Raw genomic sequence first — 20,592 nt, forward strand, 5'->3', positions numbered from 1 at the left:
TGAAGTGCAGAAACATTATTGCATTTCTTGCTGGTTCTCTTCCAGTTTCTACCATCAATTAGATGCCACTGTAGACTGTAAGATCTAGTACTTGCCAATGTGATTTCCGAGGAACGTTTTCAAAGCAAAGAGAACATTGCCAGGAGTAACCGTCGTCTCCTTTTAGTCCCCTCTCATACATAAGAAGAAGGATGAGCCTGGACTCTGTTGGGTGAACTATAGCCCATGGATCTGATAATGGCATATGACAGAGGCTGGTTAGGGAGACGCACATAGTACTCCTTTAAAAACGTTGTTATATAGCATCTCCCTTGGGAACCACCAACTCTCCTGATTGTGCCTTGTAGAAGAAGGTAGTTAAATACAGTGGATAACCATGTCAATTCTTAGATAATGTTTTCACCTCTTAGCTCATAGAGCCGTACTACAACCAGCCATTACCAGGACTTAAAATAAACATGCAGTAGGCTGAAGTATTTAATATATCAATGACAGGGTCAAAATGGTGCTTCATATTGGCAAGAATTCCACAAGGCTGAGCTACAGTACCAACGTTTTCTCAGAAGCTCTGCCACAGTCTTCTCAATTTCATTTTATTTTTTAAATATTTAAGTTCTCTTACTGTCACCTTCATAGTTGATTCAGACACTTCAGCTATCTCTGCCAAATGGCCTGGCATCACAGACTCTCTGCAGTGCACACCCTCAGGAAGCAGGTCCTGAGCATCTCAGAATTCACAGACTTTTGTCAGAAACACATTTGGTATAATTTGCTAGCTCCTGCTGGTTTCTATGGACCATTCACCAGCTTCCACAGCTTCTTGGCAGTAATATCACACTAATTACTTTCTTTGATGACAAGTATGTTGAAACCCTTTAATATTTTCTATGTCAATATCTATTTTTGAGCTAAGGATTCTCACTTGAAAAGTTCTGAATATCTTGCAAGCTTTTGATTTCTTGCCATTTTTCTTATGCTCTGACACCACATTTCTGCACATACCTCAGAGTTATCTCTAGTTTGCAGCGTGCCCTTCCATGTTCTGCCATGACATTGTTTCCTCTGGGTTTCCAACACATTTCGAATAACTTCTCACTCTATATAATTTGTTTATACATTTTTGTTTTTAATGTTTTAATTAAAAAATTCTTATATTTTGCAATCAGTCCCTGGAAGATGTTCTCTCTAGTTCTGAAGATGTTTTCCCTTTGCCTAGAAGGCTGGAGGGTTGGTTGGAAAATGTTTTGAAGAGCATTTTATTTAATGCAGCTACAGTATTAATTTATATGAAGGTAATAAGAAGAAACTGACTTGTGGTGGATGAATGACTGGAACTCCCCAGTTCCAAAAAGTTTCAACTAATTGTAGGACTAAGAGTCAGCTTTAGTTTTAATATCTAGGACAGCATATTTAGTGGTTGTTGTTGCAACTCTTCCCATATATGCTGTAACAATTTCTTCCACACTTAAAAAAAACTGCTCTGAAAAAGTAAGCAGAAATCACTACATAGCTGTTGAAGTATTTATTTCCATTTGAATTGGAATTTTAAGTGTTGACTGTTGCATTGCGTTTAACTACTCTGAACAACAAGAAGTAAATCTCACACTATGGATGTGTGTGAAAATAAAAATCTCAGAGAGCTGTAAGACAACCTGCATTTTTTAAGTGACTATATAAAAGAAAAGTTATACTTCACGTGAATCCCTAACAGCTATTTCATCTTCATATAACCTTTGAAAGTCTCCAGAAATGTGAGGGCTCATTCAAAATAAATAATATAGTAACAAGCCTGACAATGATTCAGCTCAGCATTTTGCATTGGCTGACTGATTATAATGGCCTACGGTGAAGCACAAGTCAGGCAAGAAAGCTACCTGTACTTCATCAACCAAAAAGGGAAAAGGGCACCATCTTCTGTAAGATGAATGGCTACCAGGGAAAATTCTATCAAGTACGAAAGTTTACCAAATTCATTTTTAGTTAAAGTATATTTTGAGAACAGATAAACAGCAGCATTTTTATTAACTAGATTTAAAATGCAAACAACTCTATTAATTCTAAACCTCACATTATCTGTTACAGTAAGAGATCACAACTCAACAAAATATCTCATTGAGTGTCAACTGGGCATATTTTGAGAGAGAGAGAAATAATAGCAGCACAGATGTTTCTCCAAATGATCTATTAAATAAGCCCGAAGAACCCTTTAATATTTTATACATTGTAGACACACACACATACAGGAATACTCTGACCCGCCTTCTGAAAAGGATCATCCTTACTGTGAAATCAGACTGCTATCAAGAATAAAAGTCATGAGTCAACATAAGTTAATCACCACAATGAAACTCTGTCCCAGGAAAGATCAAAGTAACAAATACCTCTGTAAGGTGCTTGACCTGATTATTTCTAAAAACCTTCATCAGATGAAACATACAAGATATTTTTTGTTTTAGGGCCATTTAAAGATCTGGTTGATAATTTCCTCTCCATGCACTTATCAGAAGTGTATTTTAGAGGAACTGCAAGAGGAAATTATTTGCATTTTTTTTCCCCAGAAAATGCCAAATTTATAACATTACTTAACACTTGCTTTTAATCCTTATGATATGGGAACAAACAAGTTTATTCCGACTAATAGGCACTCCTTGTTCTTCATCAGTGGACTCAATTTCAATTAGGGTTCACCTCCAAGACATTAAACCTATTGCACTGTTTCTGTAAAATGTAATAACATTCTTGATTATGTGTTCCATTCTATGCATCCGAAGAAGTGAGCTGCAGCTCACGAAAGCTGATGCTTAAATAAATTTGTTAGTCTTTAAGGTGCCACAAGTACTCCTGTTTTTTTTGCAGATACAGACTAACACGGCTGCTACTCTGAAACCTTGATTATAAAGGTTAACAACAGATGCAACTTAAAGGAAAATCATTAGCTTGTGCTTTAGACCGGTGAATTTCTGAATGCCACCAGGGATCCCAAGGGAAATTGTGGCCAGCCCATACTTCATCACCCATCTAAAAACTGTATTTTTAATTTCCTGTAAAAGCTTTTTACATAGTCTTGGCTACAACACAAAATTATCTTTAGGAACAGATCTCAGCCTACAGATGAAAACTTTCCCTATGAAATACTGCCCCCTTGTGTCAGCCTATAGTTTATGATGGCTGGGATGTGGAAACATACTAAGTCATAGAAGTTTGTGTTTCTTTGAAACCCAAGCCTTTTCTACACAAATATAGACTCAGAGAATTTACGGTCAGAAGGGAGCATCATGGTCATCTTCTAGTCCGACCTCCTACACACTGCAGGCCACAGAACCTCACCAACTCCTGAAATAGACCCCTAACATCCAGCTGAGTTACTGAAGTCCTCAAATCACGGTTTAAAGACAGACTTCAAGTTACAGAGAATTCACCATTTACACTATTTTAAACCTGCAAGTGACCCAGGCCCCATGCTACAGAGGAAGGCAAAAACCACCAGGGGAAAATTCCTTCCCAACCCCAAATATGGCTATCAGTTAGTTAGACCCTGAGCGTGAGATCATATGACTACATCCTGAATGAAAGGAAATGCCTAAAGAGCCACAGCTTTGTGACACTGTTCCACGGGATTTTGCTCCTTTTCACCCTAATGTTTTTGTGCATATTTCCATTTTTAATGCCTGGCAGCACAGCATCATTTTGTACAGAAAAGTGTTAAACATAAATGAGGAATAAAGTCCAGTGTGCATGCTGATTAGTTAGATCTCATTTGAACGAGAAAAACAGATTGAATGCGCTTGTTTCAAACTCCCCATATACACACAGTTGACATCATTGAGTTCCTAGAGCTTTGAGACCATGTAACTTGGCATCTGAGGCAAACTTTCAAAACTACAATTCCCTATGGATGGAGAGTAACAGAGATCATCTACTTTATAAATAGATGAAGTCCTCTATAGTTAGACTGAGAAAAACAGAACTAAGGAGAAGTCTTTGGGCTTCCTTTTTAGTTTTGGTTAAAAAAATAGATATCAATTTTAGATGTATTTAAGGGTATTAGTAATTCTGGTATGTGGATTTAGTCTTTTCTACACACTTAGCATAGGCAAGTGAAAAGCAGGGTATCATTCTATGTCTCACACTGACAGAAAAAAGAAGAAAGATTTAGTGACATAAGTAGAGCAGAAATCCAAAGGCAAATAGAATAAAGAACAAAAGCTGAATAGGTTTTTTTTGCACATACATTGGTTACGTAGACGATATTCCACAAGGAATAAACAGCACTGAGTAAAACAGGTACAGCAGTACACTGCTTCTTAGGCCTGGTCTACACTAGGGGCGGGGGGGTCGATCTAAGGTACGCAACTTCAGCTACGTGAATAGCGTAGCTGAAGTCGAAGTACCTTCGCTCGAATTACTTACCCATCCTCACGGCGCGGGATCGACGTCCGCGGCTCCCCCGTCGACTCCGCTACCGCCACTCGCTCCGGTGGAGTTCCGGAGTCGACGGGAGCACGTTCGGGGTTCGATATATCGCGTCTAGATGAGACGCGATATAGCGAACTCCGAGAAATCGATTGCTACCCGCCGATCCGGCGGGTAGTGAAGACGTACCCTTACAATTGGGGGACAGCCCTTGTATATGTCAGCTTCTAGGTGGAACACCACAGAATCAACTACAAAGACGGCTGTACATTCATCCTATCAGACAGGCATATGCTGGTATTGCTAATACAGAAAGATTGTTTTTAAAAAATGTATTAAATAAAAATCAGAGTAAGAAGAGGCACAAAGCCAACAACAAAAACTTACAGAATTGGCTTGTAAAATATCCACAAACACTTTCAACAGCAAAATTTGCTATTGCTGGTGGCAAAGAAATGTTTATACCTGACCTCAGTGTAACAATTTTGTACCCTGTGTTCTTTCCTATGTAATGTACATTAAAGAGTTTACTTTGTTCATTAGAACCTGGCCACTAATATATTTCAATCTTGTTTGTTTAAAAATCTTCTATCCAACACTTCATCAGCAAAAACACAATAGGATTATAAAACCATCATTATTTTGGGGAAATCCAAGCAAAAATTGTCCAACTTCCAATGTTCATTAAACTGAAATAAGAAGGAAGCGCAAACAACAAAAAATAACCATTAAACAAAGCATTTCAGTTAAAATATGATTGCAGTTACACACTGAAAGATTCTTCCAATTACAGCACAACTGAGCTGGATATACAGTAGCTGCAAAACCGACCTCATCGCCAAGGAATGGAAGTGTTCAGAACACAAAATAATTCATTTGCTGCCCTGAGAGAATTCTTCCATTTCGTCTTTAATTAGTAGTTTCAGCCACAAAACATCTAAACTCACAAGGAAACTGTCATACTGGTACAGGCTACTTAGCCAACTATTCTATGTCCAGTAGCGCCATATGCTGGATGCTGCAGAGGAAAGTATTAAACCTGCGTAGTGTCCTAGCACCTTGTAGATTATTATGGAGGTGATTTTCTCCCTGACCTCAGCTGAGCTTGTTTTTTATGTTCTGAAGCATGAGGATGAATGGCTCCTGTACTCTTTGTCCTAGGCACTGTAACTGTAGATGCTATTCTTATTCTTTTACAGTAAGAAAAAGAATGGCTCATCCACATATTTAAGAAAACCTACTTTCGAAGGTGCTCGTGTTCTTTCAGGAACAACTCTGTTCTTCTATTGTTCACACTGGACCCACTTTTATACGACCTAAGATTTAAAAAAAGAAAGTGAAAAACAATTTTGCCAGAAATACTTTTCACAAAGCAGCATTTATTGATCTGCTTGTATTAGGGCTGTCGATTAATTGCGGTTAACTCACATGATTAACTCAAAAAAATTATTTTAATCACTATTAATTGCAGTTTTAATCGCACTGTTAAACAATAGAATACCAATTGAGATTTATTAAATATTTTTGGATATTTTTCTACATTTTCAAATATATTGATTTATATTACAACACAGAATATAAAGTGTACAGTGCTCACTATTATTTTTTATTACAAATATTTGCACTGTAAAAATGATAAAAGAAATTTTTCAGTTCACCTCAGAAGTACTGTAGTGCAATCTCTATCACGAAAATGCAACTTCCAAATATAGATTTTTTTTTTACATAACTTCACTCAAAAACAAAACAATGTAAAACTTTAGAGCCTACAAATCCATTCATGGGATTTTTTGCAAATGGCATTGCAAGGTATTTATGTGCCAGATATGCTAAACATTTGTATGACCCTTGATGCTTCAGCCACCATTCCAGAGGACGTGCCTCCATGCTGATGACGCTCGTTAAAAATAAACCATGTGTTAATTAAATTTATGACTGCACTCCTTGGGGGAGAACTGTATGTGTCTGGCTCTGTTTTTCCCGCATTCTGCCATATATTTCATGTTATAATAGTCTCGGATGATGACTCAGCACATGTTGTTCATTTTCAGAACACTTTTGCTGCAGATTTGACAAAATGCAAGGAGAGTACCAATGTGAGATTTATAAAACTAGCTACAGCACTCAACCCAAGGTTTAAGAATCTGAAGTGCCGTCCAAAATCTGAGAGGGATGAGGTGTAGAGCATGCTTCCAGAAGTCTTAAAAGAGCAACACACTGATGTGGAAACTACAAAACTCGAACCACCAAAAAAGAAAATCAACCTTCTGCTGGCGACATCTGACTCAGATTATGAAAATGAACATGCGTCGGTCCGCACTGCTTTGGATTGTTATTGAGTAGAACCTATCATCAGCATGGACGCATGTCCTCTGGAATGGTGGATGAAGCATGAAGGGACATGTGAATCTTTAGCGCGTCTGGTATGTAAATATCTTGCGACGCTGGCTGCAACAGTGCCATGCGAACGCCCGTTCTCAGGTTCAGGTGGCATTGTGAACAAGAAGCAGGCAGCATTATCTCCTGCAAATGCAAACAAACTAGTTTGTCTGAGCGATTGTCTGAACAAGAAATAGGACTGAGTGGACTTGTAGGCTCTAAAGTTTTACACAGTTTTTTTTCTGAATGAAGTTGGTTTTGGTACATAATTCTACATTTGTAAGTTCAACTTTCATAATAAAGAGATTGTACTACAGTACTTGCATTAGGTGAATTGAAAAATACTATTTCTTTTGTTTTTTACAGTGCAAAATAACTACAAAGTGAGCACTGTACACTTTGCATTCTGTGTTGTAACTGAAATCATTATATTTGAAAATGTAGAAAACACCCAAAAATACTGAAGTAAATGGTATTCTATTATTGTTTAAGAGTGCGATTAATGATCATTAATTTTTTTAATCGCTTGACAGACCTAGCTTGTATGTTAAATTCGGTTATTTCTAAATCACCAAATGGAAAAAAGTCTCAGTGTCATTGAAATACTTTTTTTTTTTTAAACGGATAGATTAAACCATAGAAAATGGATTCATGTGTTTTACCCTACCTATACATACATACATACACACACACACGTGTGTGTGTGTGTGTGTGTGTGTATATACATATACACACACACAATTTTCCAAGGGCAAAGTGGAACCCAACCCTACACTAGAGAGAGGCTATAATAAATCAGTACATACAGCTTCCCCAGTTTCACCTGGGCTCAAAATAACCTCGCTCAGAAAAGAGTTTGCTATTTTCCCATTCAGAAACATGTTCTAATTTCTCTTTCCCTGAGGGAAGCATTCTGAAATGTACACTGGATAGATAAAGGAAAGGCAGGTGCCCTCTGCTGGTGTTCCAGAGAGACTCACTAGCGGGTTGTAGAAGGAAAAGTAAACTTCCAATTCACATCCAGGCTTAATTATATTGCAAATACTTGAAGTTTGTTTTTTTAGAGATTCACTGAAATCTGGACCCCACCCTAAAATCAAAAGGATTTTTGCCACTAACGTCAATGGAAGTAGCACTGGGCCTGTATCTGAACACAGTTCTGCTTGTTTACTATTACGGTTTATTGCTACCAGGGAAGTTCACATGAAAACACAATCTTTGCTCCTAAAAACAGCAAATGCTCCTGCTGCGATCCCCTCATGTGAAGTTAAAAGGGTTGTGAGGTTTGTGTTGTCACAAAGAAATCCAACTCAAGGTGAGGAATATAGAAAAGCAGAAGAGCTCCTACAAAACAGAAGATCCTATATTTTCAAACAAAGATCCCTAGAATTAAATCTAGGGAAGAGAGGACAGTGAGGATAGGCAGAACTATTTCTCAAAAGGTTTTTCAAATATTAACTTTTGCCTCATGGACAGTCTTTAGCTGTGGTTTACATCCACAGCTGTTAATATGATCTCTAACAAGCATGCTAAACAGCTTATTCTCAAATGCAATTTGCATCTTTTAAGATCTGATTGAAACAACTCATTAATTCAACCTGACACTTATGAGAATTGCTCCAATCAGAATAGTCTTTTTCTTCACTTTACATTGGAAGCTTTTGACCCTCCTTTAAACATATACAAATTCATTTGATTTAGGGAGGCACACCTCCCACACTACTGGAAAGGAGAGCCAGGGGTATTTTAGTACTGCAACATTTGGCGATAATAGATTTTGTTTCAATGTACAGCCTCATAATACGCCCGACAATGTTCTTGAAATGAGCCACCTCTGAAAGAATCATGCAAAATATCTCAGAAAACGGGGTAATAGTTCAAAGAAATATGCTTCTTCCAGTGAGGACAAGAGAAGTGTTTAAGTCTATTGCTATTGTTTATACTCAGACTTACTCGATATCTTTCCGTACTGATCCCAAGAGATTTTCCCTTTCCCGTACTGCCAGAAAGTTGGTTTTGGTTTTATGAAATTCATGTGTGTAATCCTGTAACAAAACAAGTATTTTAAGCACCATTAGATCTTGACAATGGCAACACTCTGCCAACAAGATCTGACCAACAGGTACTAAATGGGCAGGAAACTAGTCAATAAAAAGGCTAGTAAAAATGGAAAATAGACTTGAAAGTTTTATTATTTCTACTGCATTACAGTATTTGCTTACTAATGATCTCAATGGTTAAGGTTATACTGGAACTTTCATTATAACCCCCTCCTCTCGTTTTCACATCAAATAAAAATGGTCATACTGGAACAGACCAATGGTCCGTTTATCCCAGTGACCTGTCTTCCAACAGTGGCCAAAGCCAGAATCTTCAGAGGGAATGAACAGAATAGAGCAATTATTAAGTGACTCATCCAGTCATCCAGTCCCAGCTGGTGGCAGTCGGAGGTTTTGGGACACGCAGAACATGGGATTATGTCCCTGACCTTCTTGGTGAGCAGACATTGATGAACCTATCGTCCATGAACTTATCTTCATTCTTTCTGAAACCAGTTATACTTTTGGCCTTCACAGCATTCCCTGACAATGAGTTCCATGGGTTGGCTGTGCACTGTATGAAGTACTTCCGTAAGTTTGCTTTAAATCTGCTGCTTATAAATTTCATTGGGTGACCCCTGGTTCTCATGTTATGTGAAGGGGTAAATAACACTTCCCTATTCACTTTCTCCACACCAGAAATGATTTTATAGACCTCTATCATATCCCCTCTTAATCATCTCTTCTCTAAGATGAACAGCCCTAGTCTTTTTAAGTTCTCCTAGTATGAAAACTGTTCCAAACCCCTAATCATTTTTGCTGCCATTCTCTGTACTTTTTCCAATTCTAAGACACCAGAACCCAGTTTATCCGAGCCTCCATTGCCCGGTTCTCCATATTACCCAAACAACCAGCATGATTTTCCTGCTAATAAATGAACCAAACATTTTTTGCGAGAATTAAGTTTGTATATTCTGTTAACTAAATAGGAAAAGTAAAAAGATAGTACCTAAAAAACTTTCAGACATTAGTGCAGAGGTTCTCAAACTGTGCTCTGCGGACCACCAGTGGTCCATGAGCCCCATTCAGGTGGTCCACGGAGAGTTTCCTCTAAGGTGCGTGCCTCGGCGGCCGCACACAAGAAAATAAAGGGCCACTCATCTAATTAGTGGAGCTGTGCAGGCACGGCTCCATTAATTTGATGCCTGAACCCTGGAGAAGACACACATATAAGGTGAGGTGGTGGCCTGGGAATAGGAGGTAGGTGGGAGGGGGTAGTGGGCTGAGAAGAGGGGGTGGGGGGAATTTGGGATGTGCAGAGCTGAGAAAGAGGTGACTTTCCCTAGCTCCAGGACTGCGGCTGCCAGGGAGAGACCCCTCTCCTTCCCAGCCCCAGCTTGGGGGCTGCTGCAGTGGGGGAGAGGGGGCACATCCATCTCATTAGAAAGGTTACACCACTGATATTAAAATACGAGTTGTGTGCTTTTATTTGTAGAACAAAAAAGTTGTTAGTAAAGTTTTTTTGAATATAGTGCTTTTATCCAAAGCGCCTTACAATAGTTATCCAACAGTACAAACAACATTTGAAAAGATCATTAAGTGGTCTGCCGAGACCCTCACCAATTTTCAAGTGGTCCGCGGAAAAAAAAAGTTTGAGAACCACCACATTAGTGTGCTTTTTAAATGGATAGTGTCTCTTAAATGATAGTCTCCCACACAGCATGTGAGTTTAGGCCATTTGATGAGCTGACATTAAAATCCTACTCTCAGAACCTGGAAATTCACACATTTACCCTGCAGCTGGGAGGTGTAATTCCCATCTCAGGTAGACATACATGCGCTAGCTCTGCTCAAGCCAGCGCACTAACAATGTGTGTACAGCATGGGTAGCGGCTAGGGCTAGTTGCCTGAGAATGTGCCCAGGGGTCAGATAGGATTGAACTCGGGCAGCTAGCCCAAGCTGCTGCCTGTGCCACCATTTTTAGACTGCTAGATTGAGCAGAACTAGTGCATGTTTGTCTACCCAAACTGGGAATTACACCTCCCAGCTGCTGTTAGTTAGTTTGCTGAGGTTGATAATATTTACATCTCTCAGTAAGAAATGCATCAATAATTCAACGACAAGACTTCATAGATGATCACATTTTACTTCACTACCCAAAGTGCCTTTTGTTTTGGGGTTTGTTCTGGTTGTTTTAAGGCAATAGCATCAAATGGGATCTTAACTGAATATCTGTCAACTATTTTTAATGCAGATTTCATTTTTCCCCTCTCAGCAAAGGAAACATTGAGTACTACAGCGAAAAGGTCCAAGACCTGGGTACCATAGTGAAAGCCTTTCTAAAAGGGGAACACCAAATAGAAACTGGATGTCAGCTTGCACTCCCTGCATGACATATTTGGGAAGCTAGTGGAGGAACACACACACATTCAAATAGTGAGAAATTGTGAAACATTCCTAATAATTTTACATCAAGATCAGGTAGTCACTAAACCAGGAAAACTGCATAGACCTCTTGGGACCTACGGCATAGTCATCTTTTTGGTCATTAATTTTAGCTGCATTTAAAACCTTTGAATGTGAGGTTCACTTCCATATTCAATGCTTTCAATTGCTTATTTCAACAGCTTCCTTGGGACAGCTTTTTCTTCATCTGAGAGTCCCAATTGTAATTAAGTTTATGTAACTACTGGATGATAACAAAAAACAGTAGAATAAACCCAAGCATGAAAACGTTACATCACAGACCAAAAATAGCTTCATTATATCATTTTTGAAATATACAGAAAACCAAGAAGGTAAATGTTATAAAGATGACCCTTTTAAGATAGAAATGATTAAATAATTCTATCCACATAGTGTGCAAAACCACAACAGAGGTGGGTAAGATTATTTCCTTTTGGTTATTAGGATACTATTTTCTATATCCTTCCCTTGCAGCATATGAGACAAAGACGTCTTTTCCATCAGACATTTTAACCTGCTATGCACTGGTCACAACTAAAAACTGATACCATTTACTTTTCAGTGATATAGCATCCCTCAAACTTCTGCCTGCCAATCAACATTTTAGGGTTGTTGGGGTTTGTTTGTTTTTTACATTTTTATACACACCTCCCCCCCCCCCCAAGAGTATTTGGATTTTGTGCGAGGTTATATCAGTAAGTATCATTCCCAAGTATTATTACAATGAAGAGACAGCGTAAAAACAAGTAACAAATGTACTGCACGTGACTTACCTGCAATATGTCTCTGTGACGCTGTAATGTGTGCATCAGTGCTGCATTCAGGGATGGGACTCCCGCGCTGTTGGTGTACTCCGCCATTTTGTCATTTATTCCAGTAAGCTACAGAAAAAAACCAAAAACCAAAGGGACACTTTTCCATAAAGGAGCTACAATGCTGATTAACATGTTTTCAGTGAGGTATCTACCAACCACTGTTACCAGTGCTACTAAACATCTTGTTTTCTTTAATGGAGGCATATTGCAATCTTGTGTCATCAAGTGCACATTCTACAGCCTAGGCAGGAACGTTAGATCTATTAAGGTCTTCAAAGTCCTATTAGGTATTGAAATAAGAATAGGAGAACTCATTTACCCTTCCCAGAAGTTGTTCAATCTCCACCGCCATGGTTTCAAACATTCTGTCTTGGCTCGACCCATTTAAGAGAGGAGTTGTATCAGAACTAAGAGGAAAAGAGCAGCAGCAATTACTGAAAGGCACAACATCCTTTTGAGACTATTCGGACACCACGTGTCAATATCAGGAATAAGTACAAGGGCAATTTTATTTTCTAAGTAGGTTTCCTAAAGTCAGAAATTAAATTTAGAAAAGAGAGACGTTTTCCCTGTATTGACTGCCTCATGAGTCCAATACCTCCATTAAAATACCATGAGCTATATACCCCTCAACCATGTCTACACTCACAGCAGTGCCGCTGAAGAGCGCTCGTGTAGCCATGTTATGCCAATGGGAGAGAGCTCGCCCGCTGACACAATAAAACCAGCTCAACAAGCAGCGGTAACTTTGACAGCAGGAGAGGCTCTGTGGCCAACACAGCGCTGTGCACACGAGCACTTATGCTGGCAAAACTTACGTCGCCCGAGGGTGGAGGTTGTTTTTTTTCACACCGCTGAGCTATGTACATTTTGCCAACAGAAGTATTAGTGAAGACACGGCCTCACTTCCCCCTTGAATCTAATATCTGGTACTGAATCTACTGCACATCACGTCAGATATCATTACTTGCCGAACAATGATGCTTCTTTCCCACACTGTTCTTTATGATTCCATTTTAGCAGGAAAGTGGGTTTCAATATTAGTATGTTACAATTATGTTAATGTACATTAACAATACAGTGCTAGAAACTCCTGCAGATGCATTTTAAACAAGAACAACATGCCACATAGAAAAATTGAGATAAACTGTGTTTTCTACATAGTCCACCTCCCCTATGCCTGTCAAAGCAGTTAAACATTACACAGGGAAAAATCACACACGAGCAAAGGGATAGGCGCGAACACACAACAGACCGACACTTGTAAGGTAACAGTTTACATCTTTTGAAGGCAATACTCTTTTTTCTGGTAACCTGCAATTATTGGAATAGGAAGAGGAAAGAAAACTAGTGTCTTTTCTATGGCCCATCCTTCTCTCTGGAAACGAGAAGTCAGTGGTATGTCCGGGTTGTATGGCAAACACCACACAATACAACTCTGGCAACATATGAGAGATGGAGGCGACGGTGGTGGCAGCAGCAGCCCTGATTCAGGAAGGGAGTGGTCACTCCTGGCGCTGCTCTTGGGCTTCGTCTGGGAAACAGATTCTGGGTCACTCTGCTCAGCCTGAGCAATGTCAGAAGAGACACATTCAATCCGACAATACGTTTAGACACAATCCATTTTGGTGTTCTCTCTTTGAAATACGGACACAGAGAGAGAGAGAGAGAGAGAGAGCGCTGTTGTGCTAGGAGAGGAGGAATATGGCTTTCAAGGGGTAGGACTGCAATCTAACAACACTTATTGAGAAAGGCAGATACAACAAAGACAATCAGACCAAGAGAGACCAAGGTTTGTTTCTGTGGATTGGGGGAGTGAAGAGAAAATGAGAACAAAATTAACTAACGCTTGGGCAGTCAAGCTGGGCTGCTTCCATTTAGGTGTCTGAAGCTCTCTTATTATTTGTATTGCAGAAACACTGACAGAGCTCAATCAGGGATAAGGCCCCATTGTGCTGGGTGCTACATGTAACAAAACACACACTCCATGCCACAAAGAGCCTACAGTTTTAGCCTCTAAGCAACAACAAGTGGACACAAACAGAACCAGGAAGAGGGGAGAAAGAAGGAAACGGTGACAGTGACACAATCATGTTCAGAATAAGCAGCAGAGGTCACAGTACATGGGATGCCTAGATATTGTTGAATATTTGGTAGGCAACCCAGTAGAGGGGAGCTTTAGGGAAGGTTTTGAAGGATGATGATTTCTCTCACTTTAGGATTGGAGCGAGTTCCAGAACGATTCCCATTGCAACAGTCTCATAATATACAGTGATTGATCGAGAGAAGGCTGCATGTGCATGGGCACCATTTATTTTTATTTATTTTTAAAAAGGAGTTCTCACTAGTAACCCTGAAGGAAAACTTGAAACTAGCGGCTGTATCCACCATGGATAAATTCATGGTGGCTAAGTCCATAAATGGCTAGGATGGAGATGGATGGCAGGAGAGAGATCACTGATCATTGCCTGTTTATGTACCTATATTGGTTAGAGCAGAGGGCTCAGAGTCAGAACTCCTCAGTTCAAACCCCAGCTCTGCCACGCACTCACTATGCAAGCCTGGACAAGTCACAACAGCTCTGTGCCTCAATTTCCTCATCTTTACAATGGGGAGCATAATGCTAGCCAGACCACATGCAGATTTGAGAGGCTAAATTCATCAGTATCCAAACTGCTTTCCAGCCTTTGAGTTGAAGTCCTTAAAAGACTGCAAAGTATTTTCTAAATGAATATACAACTTGAACACAAACGGTGCAGCAAGCTGTACTGCCATTCACAAGGACACACCCCATCTATGGATTACCACAAATACAAACTACAGCTTAAACACAATTCCTTCTAATGATTTACATCATGCTAACGACGCTCCACTGTCCTTGAATGGGCACCATACATATGGATCACCACCACCGCTTCATGAAGATCAGCATATGGTTCCTAATGCCCAGGAAGGACTATTCTAATGAGCTACTTGAAAAACCAAGGTTCAAATAATAAAGAAAAGTGGAAGATTAAATGAAACAAGAGTATTTAAAGCAGCCTTTTAAAAAAACATGAAGAAGTCTGTTAGTACCTATACCTGTCGCGTCTTCCCTCTCGGGTGCTGCTGTGACTGTAGCTTGTGCACAGTTTGCTGAAGGAGACCAACTTCAGATCAAGCTCATTCTCCAGCTGTCTAGCCTGCTTCCTGAGATCTGAACAACAACAGAATGATACATGTGAGGTTAACAGGTCCTTTTACAGTCCAATATATTTGGGATTTGCTTTTTTACAACAAACCATTTTGGGTGCATAACATAAAGGAGAGGAAGTCAGAATAAGACAACATCATTAAAAATAAGAAGTCAGGCAGGATCTGTTACAAAAGAGATTAAATGCCTAGATGTATGCACAAGTCATGAAAATACAGAATAGATGTTCCATCACAGCAGATCAGACTAGTGACCCTGAGACTTAGCCAGGATGGAGAAGCCCTCTCGTGGTTATTTAGAACTGGACTGAATGAAGCACTGGAGAACACACAGTTTAGATTTTTAAGCTCCATAGGTCAGGGACACACGTCTTCTGCTGTGTTTGACATGGTGCCACTGTTATCAGTGCACATCATTATAAAGCAACATCCCAGCATTTGACTCATGGCCTAAATGATCTCCCCCATTACTAGTGTCTACGAATGTTACACAGTATGGTCTCACCTACACACAAGACCAAGTCAGCAACGGCAAGTTAGAAACTACCATATTTCAGCCAAGTAAATTGGAAAATCCCAGTTACAAACTTCCCTAAGGAATTCAGGCACACAATTCCCACTGCCTTGTATGTTCCTAATAACCTTTGGCACATTTGAAAATCTCCACCGACACATTACCAGCTGCTCCCCTCCAGTAAATTTCAGCTCAGTTCTCTTCTGGGGTGCAATAGGACTCGAGTCCTCTTTAAATGCTAGTCACACTTTTACAGAGACACCATCAGGCTGAATGGGCCAAAATCAGACCAGCTTTGTAGTTTTATACCTGCTTTGGCAACATCCAAGTCTTTACATGTCTTTTCCCCTCACAGGAAGATTCCCCCTCCCCCCCAAACACACCTCATTAGCACAGCTTGATCTTATACTACTATTTACAACAACATTTTGATCAGTAAAAATTTTCAAAACCAAAATCCCATGTGTCTTCTCTTGGTCTTCATTAACTCTACTCTTTCCTGGTCATCCCCGGAAAAGCCTTTACAGTCATAGGAACATAGGATGTCAGACTAGATGACTGGTGCTTCAAGCTGGTATGCCATCTTTAGGCGAGGAAGGCAATATGTCCCATATTCAGCCTAGCCAATTAGTGGTAGCACACAGATAGGATGTCAACTTTTTCACACCATAGACCATTGTAGAGAGAGCTTTTCATGAACGCTTTTCCATTCCTACCTCCAAAATTTGATTCACCTCTTCTGTAAAGCAACTACAGAGCTCTGGTTACAAGAATAAATCAAAGTAGGGCAGTATTAAAGCAACAATATAGAAAGAAACTTGTTTAATACAACACAAGTGTCTTCTGGGTTATCTCCCATTTTGAATTTCTGCTATTTATTTCTTCTCCATGGATACAGGTCTTCACGTGTGCTAGAACCAAACCTGTCCTTGTTCCCTGCAACCTATCTTGCATGTTAGCTATACATCCAATTTTGGGCCTTGTTGGCATACTGGTCAGCAATGAGTTTTCATCTAAGAAACCCACAGTACAAAGAGATGGGAAACACCTGCATCGGATGCAGAGATGAAACTCGGTTTTGCAATGTGCTGGTCAAATGAAGCTTTAGAGAGTGGAAACCCTAAAAGAATCTGGGATGGGGCTAGAGCTAGCAAAATGCGTTTGTGTTTGAAAAGTAGCAGATGCTTCACAAGCCTGACACACGGCTCTTAGGTCTCTTGGAAGCAGTCAGCAGACCAGGTGGAGAATGGCTGCAAGGAGAGTATATGGAAGGAGAAGGAAATCCTTCTTGACCATTGCAGGCTACCAGTTTGAAACTTTTAACATAGGTGTAAAGCTACTCTCTTTTCAGCATATATTTACAGTAGTCCTGGGGTCGCTGAAATAAAGCATCCACGAGCAGAAAATCAAACACACAGCTATATTTCTACAGTGTTAACACTGTCACGGTGCATAGTACTATCAAAGCTCCCAAAGCCTGAAGAGACACAAGATACATTCAAGGAGGGGGAGCAATCAAGGTCCAACTTATCTCTTAGGATCCTTGGCAAACTGAGCACTAAGGCACCCTTCACCCTGGTCCCCAATCCCAGGACAAAACGGGGGGAAGACCTAGACAATAGCTGGGAAGGGTGAACTTTTCTAAACAGGCTCTGACAGAATTAAAGCAGCCCCCTGCCAAGGGCCTGAGCCCTCGCAGGAGCTCGAGCTGCTAAAGGTGGGGTCTTTTCTCCAGACAGAAGCTCTCAGTCCAGCCTGAACCCCACCCGTGTGTGTATCTGGGGGCGTCACCTTCCCACCCATGACTCAGAGAGAAACACCCCCAAAGGCCAGGCCAGTAATGGGACCCCAGGTGACACCTCACCCAGCCAGGCCCCCGAGCAAAGGTTAGGCCTCAGCTTTGCAATAGCATGATCCCCCCCAGGGACACTCCTCCCCAGACCACCCGTCAAGCCCCTCAGATCCACCCCCAGATCCCCTGCCGAACCCCCTCAGCGCCAGCCCCCCAAACCCAACCCCCCAAGTCCCCTTGTACCCAGCCCCCTCAGAGCCAACCCCACAGCCCATGTCTCCCAGCCCCTGACCCCCAGATCCCCTGCCGAACGCCCTCAGCGCCAGCCCCCAAACTCAACCCCCAAGTCCCCTTGTACCCAGCCCCCCGCAGAGCCCACCCCGCAGCCCGTGTCCCAGCCCCTGACCCCCAGATCCCCTGCCGAACGCCCTCAGCGCCAGCCCCCAAACCCAACCCCAAGTCCCCTTGTCCCCAGCCCCCTCAGAGCCAACCCCGCAGCCCATGTCTCCCAGCCCCTGACCCCAGATCCCCTGCCGAACGCCCTCAGCGCCAGCCCCCAAACCCAACCCCCAAGTCCCCTTGTACCCAGCCCCCTCAGAGCCAACCCCACAGCCCATGTCTCCCAGCCCCTGACCCCCAGATCCCCTGCCGAACGCCCTCAGCGCCAGCCCCCAAACCCAACCCCCAAGTCCCCTTGGCCCCAGCCCCCCTCCGAGCCCACCCCGCAGCCCGTCTCCCAGCCCCTGACCCCAGATCCCCTGCCGAACCCCTCAGCGCCAGCCCCCAAACTCAACCCCAAGTCCCCTTGTACCCAGCCCCCTCAGAGCCAACCCTGCAGCCCGTCTCCCAGCCCCTGACCCCCAGATCCCCTGCCGAACGCCCTCAGCGCCAGCCCCCAAACTCAACCCCCAAGTCCCCTTGTCCCCAGCCCCCTCAGAGCCAACCCCGCAGCCTGTCTCCCAGCCCCCGCCCCACTGAACCCCTCAGAGCGAACCCGCCAAAGCTCCTGCCAAGTCCCCTCAGAGCCAACCCCGCCCCAGCCTCCCCTCCTCCGGGCCCTGCAGCGCCCTGCCCTGCTCCCCGGCCCCCAGCGCCGCCCTGCCCCCTCACCTTCCCAGTAGTTGCTGCTGCTCCCCGCCGCCATGTTTGTTACCAACGTCAGCCTGCCCCGGCCCCGCGAGCCCCAGCGATCGAGACCAGGAGCCAGAGCGTCCCCCCGGGGCGCGGAGACCGACGGGAAGTGAAGGCCTCCCAGCGCATCGCCACCTGGCGGCCCCCGCCGGCACAGCGGGGCTCTGCCGCCTGCCCGCAGCGAGCCGAGCCGAGCCGAGCCGGGCCGGGTGGCGCTGGAGGGACCTGGAGGTGCGGCCCCCAGTGCGGCCCCCGGCTCTGTAAGGGGCCCGGCCCAGCACCCGCGGGACGGGAACCGCCCCCCCGGCTCAGCAGCCAGGGGTGCTGGAACAATTTTCATAGTGAAGGTGCTGAGAGCCATTGAACCAGCAGCACCCCCAGTTCCAGCACCCCCAGGATTGGATCCCCCGGCTCAGCGCCAGCCTGCAGCAGGGCAGGGCCTGCCACGTGTGCCATGGTGCAAAGGGCACCCGGCCACCTGGGAGCAAACAGGCCAGGCCCAGCCACGGCAGCACCCACCTCCCACACCAAGCACCAGCCCCCTGCCACCCCCCAGCATTCAAAAATCACCCTGGTGGCTTTAAAAAAAATCATTTTTAACATTAATGAGTGTAAGGTGTCTGCTGTGGGTGCACTCAGCTCACAGGCCCCTGCTTTTCCCCAAGCCTGAGGGCTACTTTCATTTAAACCAGCCAAGTTCTCCAGCAGCACATGCCACCAGCAGCAGAGGCTTTACAAGCACCACCAAATCTCACACGAGTTGGTAATCATGCATGGGTGCGACAAGTCTATTCACCCTTCCCCTACCTCTTCCCTGAAGGGCAAATGAGCTGCTGCACCCTCCCACCAGCCTCCCGGGAGGGCAGTTTTATATTCACGCTTCTACATTTTCAAAACAGTTTTTCAAGGCTCTATTTTGATTATTAAGAAGCAGTTCTTCACTATTCAGTTAATTTGCATTGTCTAGTCCTGGGGAATGGACACACTCACAACAGCATCTGCCCCTACAGGCTACTTTCCCCCCCAGTACCCTATGGCCTCTGGGACAGAGCCAAGGGCCTCAAAAAAAAAAAGAATTAAAAAAAAAATCTTTCTTGTACCTGCTGCACATCAGCAGAAAAGCTCCAGCCATGATCCCTTGCCAGTTCATAACATGCACAATAGCTACCTAGTTCAAGGCAATAAAAGTGACAGAAAGGTTTTTTGGTCTCCACTCTCGTGTGTTCTATGCACCTTACAAGTATTAGCTATTGTGTAAGGGCAGCCGCTATCCTTGGCATAACTATTGCTTGAGAACTCTGAGCACATACAGCTCAGCTTTACTTACAGATGGCACTTAAAACAGAGGGTTGGGTATCCCCTCTTCAGAGGTGGGTCCAGGAGCATGTTCAATGTAATGTACACCAGCTGCAGTTGGTAAAGGAACCAATGCTTTCAGACCGATAGTTAATGGAAACAATTACTACATGACAGGCATGGAGAGTTGTTTATTACAAGAAACCACAGCTTTGCAATAGGGCTGGTGTGAACAGCTTGAAGTCTTCCTAGGTGTTTGTAGAGCACCTAACCCCACAGAACCCCACATCTGACACTTGCCTCTGGCTACTCTTACAGTATAGCCCAGAGCACAAGCAGGCCTGATCCATCAATGTAAAACAGCAGCTCAGCACTTCACCTTGGCCTGCAGTTCATAAGAGCCTCTTGGAGCTGTAATAACCTTCTTCAGGCTGGTTGCATGTTTTACTGTAGCAAAACCCATGCCTGGTCCCATGGCAGTTAAACAGCCCCATGGAGTTTAGCATGTAAAGTTTTGGTGAAACATTAACCACAGCTCATGCCAGTGCTGACAG

At 42.9% G+C, this 20,592-nt stretch overlaps 1 protein-coding gene across 3 annotated transcripts in view; it reads right to left on the reverse strand.

Moving 5' to 3' along the window:
* Positions 1 to 18,877, reverse strand: part of GOSR1 (golgi SNAP receptor complex member 1) — a 57,637-nt gene extending 38,760 nt beyond the window's left edge. For 2 of the 3 annotated variants that reach the window (XM_039507931.1, XM_039507929.1), the window contains exons 1-6: positions 18,722 to 18,877; positions 15,189 to 15,309; positions 12,433 to 12,520; positions 12,072 to 12,179; positions 8,746 to 8,837; positions 5,655 to 5,729 (exon numbers count right to left, since the gene is read on the reverse strand). In XM_039507931.1, coding sequence (XP_039363865.1) covers positions 5,655 to 5,729; positions 8,746 to 8,837; positions 12,072 to 12,179; positions 12,433 to 12,520; positions 15,189 to 15,309; positions 18,722 to 18,755 — 518 coding nt within the window. In that variant the 5' untranslated portion in view covers positions 18,756 to 18,877. The remainder of the gene's footprint in view (positions 1 to 5,654; positions 5,730 to 8,745; positions 8,838 to 12,071; positions 12,180 to 12,432; positions 12,521 to 15,188; positions 15,310 to 18,721) is intronic. The other variant, XM_039507930.1, reaches the window with a different exon arrangement.
* Between the last annotated feature and the right edge of the window lie 1,715 nt (positions 18,878 to 20,592).

The sequence above is a fragment of the Mauremys reevesii genome, linkage group 20 (genome assembly GCF_016161935.1).
Source record: "Mauremys reevesii isolate NIE-2019 linkage group 20, ASM1616193v1, whole genome shotgun sequence".
In the NCBI taxonomy this organism is placed as follows: Eukaryota; Metazoa; Chordata; order Testudines; family Geoemydidae; genus Mauremys; species Mauremys reevesii.